The sequence below is a fragment of the Daucus carota genome, chromosome 3, assembly GCF_001625215.2.
Source record: "Daucus carota subsp. sativus chromosome 3, DH1 v3.0, whole genome shotgun sequence".
Lineage (NCBI taxonomy): Eukaryota > Viridiplantae > Streptophyta > Magnoliopsida > Apiales > Apiaceae > Daucus > Daucus carota.
This window is the reverse complement of record NC_030383.2, coordinates 1,480,991-1,497,008: the sequence shown is the minus strand read 5'-3', so window position 1 is coordinate 1,497,008 and position 16,018 is coordinate 1,480,991. Positions and strand designations below refer to the sequence as shown.

Sequence of the window (16,018 nt, the reverse complement as noted above, 5' to 3'; positions counted from 1 at the left end):
ACGGCTAGTAGTATAAAATGCAGTTTAGCTTGTCGTTCCCTAGGGAAGACAAGAATACAGATAAAGCAAAGGGAAATCTCAGCTTCGAGAAGTATAAACAGCCGATCAATGTTTTATAAACTCATCACAATAGCATCGAGCTGCTGAAAAATGATTTCAAGAACGCTTATTACTAAACGAAATTTGAATGCCCAGAGTAATCAGAGAAGTAAAATGCAAAGCATTGCACGATATATAACATAACATGACAGATTACTACTGCAACCTTCTACATGAAAAGCACCATGCAAAGCATTGCACGATATAACATAACATGACAGATTACTACTGCAACCTTCTACATGAAAAGCACCGGAAACTTATGTACATGGGTCTCGGTACCAATGTGGAACAGCAATGTGGAACGCGAAAGGAGAACTTAAACCCAATTATTTGACGACCCAGGGGAGGGGGTGTTTGATCCCTTTGTGATCAAGAGGACTTGTGACCAGAATAAAGCTAAACAGTAAATTAAAGTAGAACCTTTCAATTAAAGTACAATTCTATCTTAACATAAAATATATAATAGAAAATAATTCAACTTTCTACTTATCTTAATAAATTTAATGAACTCTCCACAACGGAGATGAATACAGCAAGAAACTAAATAGTACATGAAGACTTTAACGAAGGTACAAGCAGGCAATTCTGCTTGGGTAAACATATCATCCACCTAGCTGATTCAAAGAACCAAGCAAGTGAAGATGTGTGTTCAACCATAAAAACTTACACAGATTGTATAAACCAAGGTCTATGACTCTATGCCTTATCTTTACTACACATTGCTGTTGTCTTGCATATGGGGCACAAATTCTTGCACACCAGCCATTGTTTGATACACTCTGCGTGAAAACCATGTCCGCAGTCCAGCTCTCCAAGTTCATCTCCGGTAGTGTACTCATCCTGAACATGTAGACATCATGTAGATGACATAAGCATAGATATTGCACAACATAATAGTAGATACATACATATGCCGAGAAATTATGAAGAAGGTAAGAAAGATCAGTACCTGACATATGCAGCACGGTTCTGGCTCCTGTGATTCTGTTGTTTCTGATACTGTATACTTACTTTGCTTTAGATGACTTGAAATGGTTTCCTCACTAACTCCGGTATTCACATTCCCAATGCGCTCTTCAAGAGCCAATAATTCCTTAAAACCATATAGATTCACTGTCAGGAAATTATAGTTAAAGAACTTTGATGGAAAAGGTTTGGATATTATATGCTACCTCGTATGACATGTTATCAACATCTAGCCTCATGTCCCTATGCCTGTCATGATGATCACCCATCCCAAAGAAGACAGACTGATCAAGGATCATCAAATCCTAAAACAATTATTTGAAGGACCAAGGAGTTATGCTTGGATTAATACCAATATAATGACTAATGTGATGCAATAAGATAAACAAGATTGGTAACGTACCTCAAATCTGAAGCCCTCCCCCCTGCGCATGAGATCCAAGACATCGTGAATCTGCATACAAGATATAGCTCTTAGATACAGTTTTCCAAACTTCCACTTGCTCCAATAATCGAAAAATATTTCTTGGTGAGAGAGAAGCAAGGAAAATTGAAATCATACACTTGAGATGAAAGCAAAAGTTGCTGTAATCTGTAGTAAACGATTAAATTTAATTATTATATCTGTATGGGAAATTAGTCTAAAATAGCAGGACCATAGAAAAGGTACCTATGGACTGACACAGCACCAGAGATTACATTTGTAAAAAACAGATTAGTGCATTTTCTGTCTGTAGGTTATAAGGAAACCATATATAATACTTTTGGTCCACTTTGTATGTGAAACGTATATTAGTATAAAGGCCAGTGTTATTAAATGTAATATGCGGACAGAAGCGCAAAGGTCCCCTGGAGCATAAGCGCAATGCGCGACGTGAAATACGCGGATTCAGTGAAGACAAATATATATACATATAAATGGTATATAATATAGAATATTGTTAATTTATAGATAAGAAGACATTTAATTAATAAAGCAATCAATTCATTATCATATAGATCCAAAGTAGCACAATTTAAAGTCAATCTAACAAAGAAAAGCAAAGGTAGTCCATTATTCTTCTTCCTCTTTGTCATCAAGATTCACAAAATTATCTTCATTACTAATATGATTCGGATCCTCAACAAAGTCTTCTTATTCATCATCGTCCTCATATCGTATGTATATATACAAAAATTGTATGTATATATAAATCAAGATATGTGTATCGGTATATGAGCGTGTATCTATGTAAGATGAGTTAAATCTTTCTCTCTTTTGGTACTTCTCGTTCTTGTATGTACATCTGGTTTGTATCTATTTTGTTGGCTGCTTTAAGGGCGTGTAGGGTTTTTTTTTTTTGACCAATTTCCTTTAAAGTTGACCCATCTTCACAGAAGAACGCTTATGTTGCACTTTTTGAACTGCGAATAAGCGCTCATGACACATAAAAGCGAGCGCACCATTGAAGGTGCATCACATCTCTAAAGCGATATGCTTTAGGTGCGCATCACATCGCATCTCGCATATGCGCACTTTTAATAGCACCGATAAAGACTGGAAGTGGACAAGGCACTGGTCGGTGTGCAACTGTAAGGCACGTTAGAGATTAGATTGTTAATACAATTATCCTCAACTTTCAAAAAAAAAAAAATTAAGACCACTCTTCATAACTGTAAACAGTTAATACGAGATAGTAAAACATAAAGGTGTTGGGCTCAGGTAGCATGACATATCTATTAATCTGAGATCGTACATATGACCCTCAAGACAGGAAAGTAAGAACAATAACAGTAGCTACCCAGGTAGATGACTGGTTAATTACCTTCCTTTCTATATGTAATTTACTTATATATTTGATTCTTTTCCCAATAGTAGATAACATAATTATTATGGCAATTTTTTATATATACATCATTTGTTTGCAATGAAAGGTATACGAGCCTTCAGAATAGTTAGAATTAAATAATAAAAAGAATAATCAAAACAAAGTTGACTACTAAAATATTGAAAGGAAGGATATCAGCTACTCTCTATTGAAAAAATAAATCCCGGGGTAAGCCTATATATATAGGAGCGCACACCGGAATAAATCAGCTCTTTACTTTTTAAAATGTGTTAACTAAAAACCAAAATCTAATTAATAGGAAACTAACTTTGCAATAATGTAAAAGAAAAACAAAATTCAATTCACATGGAGACATTGACACTAAGGTAAAGAAAGTAGAACAAAGTATCAGGAAATAAATTTATGACAGAATATGAAAAACACTAATGAAAAGATAATGTAGCTGGCTCTTCTAATACAATTACTTTATCTGAAAAATCAACCAAAATAAGCTGATATTGGATTGTATTAAATGCAACGTATACAAGGACTGAAAGATCACATTGATGAAAAACTCTGCCATGGAAATATGTTAATGTGCGTGTGTGCGTGAAATTGAGGGTTATGGGAATTTAGCACTTCCAGAAAAAAGGTTAAATGGTAAGATATATAATAACTTTAGGACACACCTCAGTAATGATCCTGCTTCTTCCTTCACTTGCAGCAGCCAAAGTTCGGAGTGAACGGGATAGTCCAGAAGCACCATCAACATGTCTGTCCAACAACATTGCTGACCTTGAGTGAGACAAGTGACGTTCCTGGCCTTCAGATGGCATCTCTTGGTCGGAATCAGAAGTGTGTGAATGAGGTGGAGAAATGTTAACGTTCTGGCCACCAGAATCAGGACCAGAAGATGATAACAACGATCGATGAACTAACCCTGAGAGACTTCGCGGATAATGTGGAGAATTTCCATCAGGAAACCAGTTGTGCCTAGAGCCTTGATGACTACCAGCTGCTGAGCCACCCCGAGAAGAAGAAGCGTCATTTCCAGAAATGCCATTACTTCCACCACTGACATTCAAGTCAATTGGGCTTTGCACTGAACCTCTCCACCTAGAAGGATGTCCTCTCCACCTAGAAGGAGCTCTAAGAATGGGATGCTCCAATCTATTTCTTAACACAATTCCTGTGCTCGATTCTTCAGGAGATGCACCATTTCCCTCAATCGCAGAAGTTGATGAGCTTCCAGCTCTTGAGCTGGAACTTCTGGTCCACCTGGAAGATTGCAGATTCCGACGCATGGCAGGAACATGATCCAGAAGGGACTGAAATTGGGAATTTGAATCTTCTTCTGGTTCCAAAGAATTGCCACCAGGAAGAAGCCCCGGTGCCTGACGGGAAGCAGAAGTGCTAGATGACCCAGCAACAGTTCCAACTGTGAGCGCATTAGAGGGTAAAAAATCCTGTTGCTGTGAAGAATTGATCCTTAGCCGGAGATTTCTACGAGATATTTCGGTGTTCCCCGCCACATTTATAGCAGGAAAGCTTTCAGATAAAGCACCTCCAACACCAAGTCCTAGTCTTGGGTTTACCTGCTCAGACTGATTGACACCAGCAGTGTTTTCTGAAGGATCTGATATAGTTAAGCCGTTGCTGGTATTACGGGGAGCAGGAATAGCACGCCATACACTACTTTCTGCATGCTGAAAATAATTTGAACTCCCACTACCAGAAGATTCTCCAACATTCTCTTCCGTAGCTTTTCTTTTGCGAAATAAACGACGACCCTCCATTAAAGAGCTGGAGCCTATATCACTGCCCTCCACATGTTCACTACTTTTCAAGTCAGATGGGCAAGAACTGCTACGGTTAGATATCGGTAAACTTTCTGAACCAGACCTAAATACAAGAGGACGTTCCACTATCTGACAATCATCAACACCCTGTCCCTCAGATCCTGCATTTATGTTAAGATCTTGAGATACGAAATTAGAACTAGAGCTCTGCATAAACAAAGGACCATTAGCAATCTGACTGCCACTTAGATTTACATTATTTAAAGATAGACCAATGGCTGATTCATGGTGTCGGTTTTCTAAACCATGCCCAGTAGATACCCAGAAATGTTCCGCTTTTTGTTCATTATGACTAATCTGATTCCGTACAACACTTGGACCGGGCTCATCCATCCTCCGTGATCTCAAATTTCGTCTGTCAGAGACTACGGAATTCGCATACAAGCTGCCTGTATTACTGGGCGGGACATATTCTGAAAGCTGATCTGGCACAGAATTGCGCACATTATTCCAGTAAATCTGCTGATCAATCCCTTGCTCGCTGGGTGTAGACCCCTGATCAAAGCTTAATGATTCCGTCAGAGAACCAATAGCACTACTTTGCCCTTGCATTAGGCCGATTATTTGTTTTACTTCTTGAAAACTAGCAGGAACCTTTTGGCAGTTCTGTGAGTCACTAAATAATGACGAAAGAACTCAATATATTTTGTACAAGAATGTCAAGTCAAATGGTAACTAAAAGTAAGTCGGTCTTCAACTATACATGTCAATATAAGCACCGAAACATCACAAACATCAGAAGCACAAAACAAAAACCAAAAATTTATAAACAATTGCCAACATAAATGAGAAAAGTTGCAAGTATTCAAAGAGTCAAGGTGTGCTTCTCCTCCAATCGAATATCGAATCTATTCTACTAAAGCAACAAAGCCCACAGCACTATTGCATTCATTAAAAGAAAATCATATGCACCAAGGAGGATGACTGTGCCATCCACTATAAAAATCGTGAATCAAGATGACCTTAAACTAAAACTATATAACTTAAATTCATCTTATTCCATTTCATGATTGTCATCATCTAATGCATCAACTGTGTACAAGTGCACAAGATAGTTAAGACAACTCTCCCCATTTCAGTTTCAACATTCCAAATCCTCATCACTAAAATTTTCTTTTGTAAAATTGACATTACTAAAAACTACACACTCATAAGCACTAGACACAAAATGGCCTCTTAATAGAATGATAAAGATGCAGATTAGCCCATTGCTACAACCTAAAACACAATCAAAAACCAATCTTTTCGAAACTTCTTGATAAAGCTCACAACTTTAACCACCATCAAGACTGAAACACTAAACAAAATCCAATCATTACCTCAAGAACACCATCACCCACCTTCAAACCACAAGAAAACCATCCAAAACCCAAAATCGAAACAAAACAGCCAATTTTCATATCAAGAACCATGAATTAAACAAAATTCAAGAAAACCCGCAAACAAAATTACAAATTTATCACAAAGAAATGAGTATAAGATCATACCAAGATCAAATGATAGATCTACTGTCTGGACATGAGATTAAAATCCATAAAAACCCAGATAAACACCTGCAAATCACAATCAAAAACACCCCTCCTATCTCTCCTTGCTCAAAAATCTCTCTGATCAAAGAGACATTGAAAAGAAAGATGTGTAGAGAGGAGAAGGGGAGGAATTAATAAAAGATGAGATGAAAATGAAATGGTAGGTATGGGTTTGTGACAATAGGGCTGTGAGATTAAAGGCAAGGCAGTGAAAATATTTAATTTACCACATAGCCCAGATGAAATTATGGGTTATTTAATGCAAAACAGAGGGTTAAATGGGATTTTTTAGCAGATTTTTTTCCAAACGGGAAGAGATAAAAATGAGATTGTGTTTAGAATCTAATCTAGAGTATAATGTATTGGAAATGTAGTTGAGCATGTGGGTAAATAATTCAGTACGAGTCATTTGACTATTTGGTTTTGCTTACATATACACAATAAAAGGAAATATATCCATAACAATAATTGTTGAAGTTCTCGTCTAAATTAAAAATTAAAATTTAAGATTATTGATCGTTTCAATAAAATTTAACAATATTATCGCTTTCTAATAATTTCCGATTTTACCTATTGATTCTCCGATCAATTAGATTTTTAAAATTGATAAATTCTTATAAATAATAATTAATTGAAGTATGTATAATAATTTATTAAAATTAAAATACTATATTATCTTAAATACGAATATTAGTAGAATTTATGATATAGCAATAAATACTTCCTCCGTCCGAGCAGATTGTTTACAATCTCATGTAAAGGTATAGTTCTATAATTTTTTTAATTATTTTTTAAATAAAAATTTAAATAACAAACTTTAATTCAAGAAAAGATTAAAAATTATTATGAAACTATATTTTATAGGAATCTCATAATGCAAAAATCGAGGTAAAAAACACTTGCGGGGACAGAAGAAGTATTTGTTAATGATAATTAATATAATAATAATTATTATATGTTGAAATGTATTTAATATTAAAATATGTCTGATTTTTGATCTGTGATTAATTTTTTCGATTTTGAATTAATTGTAAATCAATAGTTCAACTGATTAGGTTTGATTTGCAATCCCGTAATAGTTACTACACATATATAATATATAATATATTTATAATATTCGAGACAGTAATTTAATAGTAGTATTCAACACCTTGGAGTTGGAGCTTAGTTAACACAGCTATGTTGTATTTTTTCTGTCCACCCCACCTTGTTGAAGGATAGCTGTTCAATATGATATACGTTCATGAAAAGAGTTTTTCATTTCTTTGAAGCTTCGTGTTCTTTATCATGTCAAATAAATGAGACTCGTTACATAAAATTATTTCTACCAATTGCAATTTTAAAAATTTTTGAAAGCGGACAACAAGATTTTGGATAAACTTCTGAGAAATTGAGAATTAAGCTAAAGAAAAGGGGTGACACTATAAATTAAACAAAATGCCTCTTCAATCTCAGACAAACACTAGATAGATATATGAGATTCGTCCAACTCCATGCTCATTCCACCAACTTATCCAGCGATCTTAGTGTGCAAGTTTAGACTATAATCTGAAGTTAGAACAGTAAAAACACAGATTTAAAGTACAACTTTTTCCAACTCTCTGTAGTGTAACGGGCTGCGATATTAAACACTCCGTGAAGTACAACTTCCGCGTGTTATTCAGAATACCTCCATCTGATACGAGCTTTTTATACCCACTGCAAGTGAGGCAAAATTACCATTTTTGCATTCAGGTTTCAAATGCGAAATGCTAAACTTTGGATCCTAGTCGCAAGAGCAAGTCCAGCAGGTCAAATGTGATAATTGTATGAACAATAGTACTCACTAATCACTATATAGCAATTGTTAGAACTTAGAATACAATATGATCTGGATAAGCTCTCCGTACAGTATGATCCGGATGAACTCTCCATACAAGATGATCCGGATAAGCTCTACCCCTACCGCCTTGAGGTTTTGGGAGAAATTTTGTATATATAACAAATGAGGTTTTTTTTTAACGAATGACATGCTTATTTGTCACTTTTAACTGAAAAGAGCAAAGCTTTATAATGCAACACCACAATCCCCCAGCATGGTATTTACCGGAACGAAGTTTAATCACTGTTAAGAAGAAACGCAAACATACATACATACATCCAAAGATTACTAGAACTCTTAGAAGTCTAGAACCAAAACTAGAAAACAACTATCTTTTCGGAAGAACTGTTCATTCACGAAATGACAGATGTTTTCTCGTGTCTTACTAGTGCACTGAAAAGCCAGAGATTGATAAACATTTGAAATAAGTGTGCTGCTCAATCAACAAAAATATTGAAAGGACTTGATAACTTGGCTCCTAGACATTGCTGAATCCACATATGGAATTACCACTGACCAATGCATTATGCTGAATGCTGATTATTAGCTGATCTGATGCCCTATAGAGAAAGTCGCACACTTCATCCACAAATGCACGACACCGCAGCTCCGTTAATGGCCTAGATTATTAGAAGATTCAGAGTCAATACCAATTCATTTCAAAATGCAATGATTTATGCAAGACTTGGTTTCATCCTAAACTAATATCAAGGGTCATGACTTGTGAAGTCAAGGTACAAATTCAAACATATACTCTTTAAGACTAGTTGTGCCTTTGATTATTAAAGTAAGAACTCTGGCTACAATAAATAAGAACTCTAGCTACCTAGGATAAGATATCCTCCATTTATCGTATTTCATTATTGATCTGATCAGAAAATCTAATCATGCATTTATGAAATTAATCACCAGGTATTTACTATTAGTTTGTTAAATCAGCATGGGCATTATAAGTTAAGACGATCTATCAGCCTATAGGAAAACCCAAATGAAGATAATCATATCTCAGCCAAAAAGTAAAAGTGGAGCTTGATGTTTAAAATTCCGATAATTTGAATATATGTAAGAGTTAATTGCAAAACGAATCCCTTTGGTTTGGACAAACTGCACTTTATTACCTAAACTTTAGGTAATTGCACAGTGCATCCTTTAACATATTTTAGCGCCACATGTTGAACCCTTTTTGCCCCATTTTCGTCTACTTTGACCTATCACTGTGTTAAATTAGAGTAAAATAGCCTTAAGAACATATAACATATCATTTTAGTTAATTCTTAAGTCTATTTCATCTTTTTAATTTGCACGGTGATAGGTCAAAATAGACGGAAAAGGGCCAAAATGGTTCAAAATGCAGCGCCAAAACATGTCAAGGGATGTATTGTGCAATTATGTAAAGTTTAGCTAACAAAGTGCAATTCGTCCGGACCAAAGGGATGTGTTTTGCAATTAACTCTATATGTAATGAATTTATAAAGTCGAGGTCAACTGAAAGTATGAAACACAAAGTTAACATGGTGATAGAATCTTACATTAAGCACGGAAAGATGGATGATGCCCTAAATGCTATAGTGCATGGCAGGTGAAGCAGCCACTTAAAGAACTAATCTGGCGAGTCCTGCGGAAAGATATAAGCTTATGGGAAGTTGTGGAAGCTTGCTGGGCTGAACTGACTACATCAGAGCTCCTCATTTTCCGGGCTTTCTTCTCAGCTGCTTTGAACTTTTTCATAATCTTCTCCATAGATGATGATCTCTTCTTTTCTAGTTTCATCTTAAATAACCCGCTTTGTGTTAGAGAGCTAGCAAATTAAATTCCTTGTCGTTCACTTTTTAGTTTTGTCCATGTACATAATGGTTTTTAGCATGTAATATAATAATACAACAGAAAACACATAACCCGAAACTTATTGGTCTACAGAAGCTGATTCCCAGCAGATATTAGAAATTTGGAAAAGTACCTCCAGTTTCCGTATTGCTGCCTCCGCTTTTGCCTTCTGCAGGTTCTCCCAGGCAGCAATTCTGGCTTCCTCTCTCTTACTACTGAAATAATTACATTTGCAATTATGACAGAACTCGACAGACTTGCAACATATTAATAAGAGGAAACAGTTCTTGAGGATAAGGGCAATGTTTTGATTCTGAGTGTTTCTTTAATTAAATATAAAGGTATGGGAAAGCAATATCTATACATACATGGAATTGTTGCTTGCAGTATCTGAAACTTCCCAATTTGTGGACTGGATTTCTAAAGCTTTCTTTTTCCAGTCATCACAATGTCCTGAGCCTTCTCCAGTAGTGTGAAATTTACTGTTCTTGCACCACTGACTCATGGTGACTCTTTCATCAACCTGCACATCCCTGACGTGTTTAGGGAAATGGGAATCCTGCCACTCCACAATGGGTAACACACCGCTAGTTGACGAAGCAAAAGAGTGCCTTTCTTTGAGAGATGAGTGTGGACTTTTCTCGGGGCTCATCTGAGTTGCCATATCCCTTTTTGAAACATCCCCTGAAATGTTCTTGCCCTCATCTTCAGCAGTGTCATGTTTCCTATCTGCATTGGATTCGGGCAACAAGTTACTGTAAGAAAACTGGATACTATTTGTGGAATGTGGACTTGAAAAATCACAAATCCTTATTTGTGAGAAAAAACTTGTTATAATGGCAAATACAAAACCGAACTGCTTTGTTTTAATCTACTTAATTGATGTGATAACTGATAAACAAAGAAAGTTATGAGTTCTAAGCAGAAGCCGAAGCCCTCATCAGTTCTAGGTGAATTGACAATACAGACCTTTAACGTAGGGGAATGCACGGGTAAAAAATTGTATGCAGCTAGTGGTGAAGTACAGATCATATATATATAAAAACAGATAATCAAATAAAAAGTAAAACAATAAATATAGTCCTCTTTCTTCCATAATTTTATTTCTAACAGCAAGTCTGCAACCTATCATAAATTTGAAGACTCATTTAGCTCTTTTAGCATCAAAGGTGAATAGGTGATATATACATATCAAAAATGACATCAGGCTTGTTCTTTAACATATTGTTATCAAGACATGAGGCAAGTTGCAATAGTTTTGTGGCAATTCTGAAATACACATCGTATGTGAGACAAGCAAACCAAGTCACAGCAACTATTACTTAATCTCAATGTCACTTTAAAAATGGTCAAGTAAATGAATCCATCACATCTAAATTACAACTAGTTTCATAATTAAAAACAATGAAAACCACTCGAGAATTTATAGTTTCAGATGTTAAATCGAATATAACTTGATACTAGTACTGAAAGATAAGAAGATAAATGCTGTACAACAAATTATATATGATTTGAAAACCAAATTTTGATGTTTTAGTAATTTTAGAAGCAAAAGATATATACGAGCAGTACCGTCAGAGCTTCGCAATGGTGATTGACATAGTGTTCCGGAGCAACCATGTAGACTGACTGATCTTCCTATACAGGGTTCCATACGATCATAGAAGGTTTCATTCCCTCTATACCCTATGTCACGTTGAACCGACAAACTATCGGCAGCAATCACTCCAGGTGTGAATGGAGAAGCCACCATAAAATTTTCAACTATCCCTCCATCAAACATGTGCACAGCTGGAGAGTACATTGAGTAGTATGCAGTTCTAGGAGGACCCAAAGGTCCACTCTTTGCTTTGGGCCGTCTATGTGGCTGCGTAAACGAAGGCCGTGATGAGCTATCTCCTGAAACTGGACTAAAGATCCACCTCTCAGCATCTTCCCATTTGGAAGGCAATGTCCTTACATTATTATATGGCAGCAAGACATTATTAACGTGTCTCCTGTTCGTGCTTGTAGGCAAAGCTACACGTTCTGAACTCCATCCTTTCTGCATTACAGTGCTTGTCTGACTAAAATTGGGTGCCCCGGGACTAGGAAGTGTACCAGTTGGTCGGGTCACAGCAGGACTTTTTTTAATGACTCCGATTCGCGGGGAAGAGCTTGTGACATTTGTCAAGGTATTGTTCAGATCCAGCGAAGTAGGTGTTCGCCTGTCTGATTTCTTTAACAAAGCCTCAAATTTGGACCTTCGAACTTGACAGTCTGAATTTTTCATCAACTTCAGTAAGGAACTAAGACTCCCTAGATTTTAAAAAAAAAACAATTATTACGTATTTAGGCATTTTTACCTTTTAGTGCTTGAGAGAAGGAGCTTCGTGCTGAATCTAGTACTTGATTTTCATCATCGGTTTCTACCTTTGTGTCTTTTCTTTCAACTGTGCATTCAAAATAGAAAATAACACCAAACGAATAAGTAACAAGTTGAACTTGATAGGCTCGCAGACACAAATTCAGCTGCGATGTGATTAATTACCTTTACTTTTATCGACTTCTCTGGACTTGAGACTATTCTTATTAACCGTAGATTCATTTGGATGTAAATCTGGACCACTAGACGAACTCTCGCCACATTCATGTACAGCCAGATGCTGCTGGTTCAAATTAAATAAATATATATACATATCTTAGTCGACAAAATTGGAATTTTGGCACTAGATATGCCTTGGATGTTCTGTCTATAATTAGACATGAAAATCCAACTGCTCAATTATTAACAATCTAATCATTTAAAAAAATTATTTCTACTTTGATGTGATGTCAATTCAATTTATCACATATCATACATACACATACCAACAAAATGTCATAAATCATATATGCATGAAGCAGAATTAACATAAAAGAAACGCGTTCAGATCTATATAAAAGCATAGACAAAAGTTCATATACAACACACACATATATGCAACTCGAAATGAGCTATCCAGTACCAAATCTACACTAAATCATCAATTCTCTGAGAGAGAGAGGGAGCGAGGGAGGGAGGGAGGGAGGGAGGGAGAGAGAGAGAGAGAGAGAGAGAGAGAGAGAGAGAGAGAGAGAGAGAGAGAGAGAGAGAGAGAGAGAGAGAGAGAGAGAGAGAGAGAGAGATGGACATGAACTATCGAGTACAAAATCTGAGCTAAATTATCACTTCTCTCACGATATATACATACACAATATATACATATATAGGCGCCAAAGATAATCGATACTCCGAGATGCTAAAACAACAAATGTGAGCTCAAATTGTCACAAATTTACCGAAATTGGAGATAGAACAAGCAGAAATTAAGTGTGAGTGTGTGTGTTTGGGAGAGAGAGAGAGAGACCTGAGACGATTCGGAAGCGAACGAGCAGCGTTCAACGCTACAAGAAGCGGAGGAGAAGAAACTTGACTCGGCACTGAAAATGACCGAGTCAGGACTCACATCGCGAGCTCCACTGAGTCCCGAGCTCGCCGAGTTGCTGTGATGTTGAAACCCTAGCTCCGGCATTGTTGATCTGTGTGGTAATGCTCGCCACATTTACAGTCTGTTATATATACACACACTACACACACATTAACCAAGTTGTTAGCTTTCGGAATTGATTATTTGTAATTTATACGTGTTCTGTACCTGCTTTCAGCAGTTATAAAGAAACATTCCTAAATTACTTTATAAGAATGCACTTTTTAGTTTTTTAAGATGATATTAGAATAATTGTTAATTATTAGGAAAATTTAGTCGATTTAATGACAAGAAATTAAAAAAGATAAAATAACTTGAGCAGAGGAGTGATTTATGTGGTGTATAATTCATGATGTCCATAAATTTCAATTTTTCTGTTATAAATAAATAAATTTGAAAATCTTCTCACCTGCAGAGACTAATCGATTACGAGAGACACGTGTCCTTCTTAAAAAGAAATTATATCTTTTTATTATTATATATTTTAAAGTTTTAAAAATACATAAATATTTTTAAAAAATTTGTTTGATGATAACACCATAAATTGGGTGGAGTGAAATAAGATGTATTTTACTTTTTAGAGCATGTCCAATGGTACTCTTAAATCACTCTTCAAAATATAATATAACATTTGGCTCCTAGTGAGTTAAGACATTGAAAAACATTTCAACTCCAATGCTCCTCTTTATACTTGCTCCTTATTCATATTTTATTCATAAAAAAGAGAGAGAAAGTAAAAAGAGAATATTGTTGGAGGTAAAGTTGGAGGGAAATCAATATTATATTCATGAAAAAGAAGTTAAGAGCTCTTACATGCTCTTTAAAACAAAGGAGAGATGGTGAGCTCTTAAATTTTTAAAGAGCTTCTAGGAGCCCATTGGAGCTCTAATCTTTGCTTTGCTCTTTAAATTTGAAGTTAAGAGCTCATTTAGAGAGCCCCTTGAATATGCTCTTATATGAGTAATGTCATGGCTTAAATTCGCAAGAAAAGGAATTTATTATCAGACAAGACTTATTATAACATGTCCCTATAATTAAAATGAATTTATATATACTAAAAAGAAAAGTCAGCTAGTGAGTGAGATCTGCATGTCAAAGGCAACATATATAGAATGACAGCTTGTAAACCCCTGCCCTCGTGCAATTTAACATGGACACCTTGTGTGTGTCATATTATTGGCGCCATGTTATTTGACGCGGTTTTTAATCCTCTACTTCTTCTCCAGTTTCAAAACATGATACATATGTGTGTCGAGTCTATCGACTACCGATGTCTTAATAAAATGTTGGTTGCAGCTGATTCGGAACTTAAACACTGTTTTATCAAAAACAAGTAATTAAAATTATATATACATATATGTATTTTTAAGAATTAAAGTAATTATATTTTATAACACGTTTGATATGTATGATTTTATATTTAACGTAAAAATCATCGATTCTTTACTTTTTTAGTAATAGTTGAATTCCTTTTATCAAAATCTAGATCCGTTTTGGGAAGTGGAAAATGTTAAGTGAAGTTTTGCATTTGAGTATTTTATTCTAAAAATATTATTAAAAAATTAATTTACTGAAAAAAATATCTCAAAACTATTTTTGACTCTTACTCAATATCTCATTAATATTTATTTTTAAACCGAATTCTGATTTATTATTTCAACATATTTTGCGGTTTAAAATCAAAAAATACCGATTTTAAACCCGCGCAAACAGCCTCCGGTCATATATAGGGGCGGATCTAGGAAGAGGTACGGGGGGACACGTGCCCCCCCTAAAAAATTTTTTTATATTTTTTTCACCATTCTAAATTTTACAAAATTATAGAAGTGCCCGCCAAATTTGAAAATATATAGGTGTTTCGAAAATTTGCTTGGTGCCCCCCTAAGATTTTGTGTCTAGATCCGCCCCCGTCGTATATACTCATAATTCACATGCAGACTAGTCGTGATAGGTTCTATATCAGACTCGATTATCCAAAATATTAATATATCGAGATGAACCGAGCTCTTAAAATTCAAACTATGATCTGATTTGGGAAACGCAAAATGAATTTGAATATGAGGTCAGATAAATACAGTCTGGCCCGTTACAGCCTATATGGGCTGAATTATCAAACGTGACAATCAATCAAAGGACAGCTAAAGTATGCTGTGCTTGCGGCCCGACAATCAGTCACTAGTCATGTAAAGGCCCAGTATACAATCACTACTCATGCAAAGGCCCAACCAAAAAAGTTCTTTGTTTGTGTCGGGACAAGCCAGCTAAACCCATTTCCACTCGATCTGAAATTAGTTTTGTACTTCTTCTAAAAAATAAAAAAAAATTGTTTTGTACGTGATGAGAAATTGTCTAACAACATATCCGTTTGCCAAATAAAAATTTATCATAATAAGAGTTTATTTTAAGATAAGAATGTGTTTTTTTTGTTTTTTTTAAAAATAAATATTAAGAAAGTATCTGAAATTCATTATTTAAAAAAACAAGTAATTATTCTTAGAAAAAAAATTATATATAAATATCAGGTTTACATATTTATTTTTAGAATTCTTATATCCTTTTCATAGTTATTAAAAAGCCTGTG

General features: G+C 35.3%; 2 protein-coding genes across 5 annotated transcripts; both read right to left on the bottom strand.

The window, feature by feature from the left end:
- Positions 1-529: 529 nt before the first annotated feature.
- LOC108214803 (probable E3 ubiquitin-protein ligase RHG1A) lies at positions 530-6,454 on the bottom strand. Its single transcript, XM_017387002.2, has 6 exons — positions 6,223-6,454; positions 3,566-5,351; positions 1,472-1,522; positions 1,275-1,373; positions 1,052-1,195; positions 530-942 (listed from the first exon to the last, which is right to left on the bottom strand). Exons 2-6 carry the CDS (start codon positions 5,285-5,287, stop codon positions 799-801), a joined length of 2,160 nt encoding a protein of 719 aa, XP_017242491.1. The 5' UTR covers positions 5,288-5,351; positions 6,223-6,454; the 3' UTR covers positions 530-798.
- Positions 6,455-8,310: 1,856 nt separating this feature from the next.
- Positions 8,311-13,597, bottom strand: LOC108210680 (uncharacterized). Of its 4 annotated transcripts, none has more exons than XM_017382065.2 (8): positions 13,318-13,597; positions 12,480-12,597; positions 12,295-12,381; positions 11,522-12,208; positions 10,318-10,678; positions 10,083-10,161; positions 9,655-9,895; positions 8,311-8,745 (listed from the first exon to the last, which is right to left on the bottom strand). In XM_017382065.2, the coding sequence occupies exons 1-7, from the start codon at positions 13,510-13,512 to the stop codon at positions 9,689-9,691; spliced, it is 1,734 nt and encodes a 577-aa protein (XP_017237554.1). In that variant the 5' UTR covers positions 13,513-13,597; the 3' UTR covers positions 8,311-8,745; positions 9,655-9,688. The 4 variants fall into 4 exon arrangements, with proteins under 4 accessions (XP_017237554.1, XP_017237552.1, XP_017237553.1 ...); XM_017382063.2 differs by having other exon boundaries at positions 10,083-10,164; positions 13,318-13,595; XM_017382064.2 differs by having other exon boundaries at positions 10,083-10,164; positions 12,480-12,594; positions 13,318-13,594.
- Between the last annotated feature and the right edge of the window lie 2,421 nt (positions 13,598-16,018).

What these genes read in the sequence shown, in the direction of transcription:
- LOC108214803 (XM_017387002.2), bottom strand. Translation starts at nt 5,287, where the DNA reads ATGCAAGGGCAAAGTAGTGCTATTGGTTCTCTGACGGAATCATTAAGC. An exon ending in TTGATAACATGTCATACGAG is followed by an intron (nt 1,196 to 1,274) that starts GTAGCATATAAT and finishes TATGGTTTTAAG; the next exon opens with GAATTATTGGCTCTTGAAGA. An exon ending in AACCGTGCTGCATATGTCAG is followed by an intron (nt 943 to 1,051) that starts GTACTGATCTTT and finishes CTACATGTTCAG; the next exon opens with GATGAGTACACTACCGGAGA.
- LOC108210680 (XM_017382063.2), bottom strand. Translation starts at nt 13,512, where the DNA reads ATGTGGCGAGCATTACCACACAGATCAACAATGCCGGAGCTAGGGTTT. An exon ending in TCGCTTCCGAATCGTCTCAG is followed by an intron (nt 12,598 to 13,317) that starts GTCTCTCTCTCT and finishes AATTTGAACCAG; the next exon opens with CAGCATCTGGCTGTACATGA. An exon ending in CAGCAATACGGAAACTGGAG is followed by an intron (nt 9,896 to 10,082) that starts GTACTTTTCCAA and finishes GGGTTATTTAAG; the next exon opens with ATGAAACTAGAAAAGAAGAG.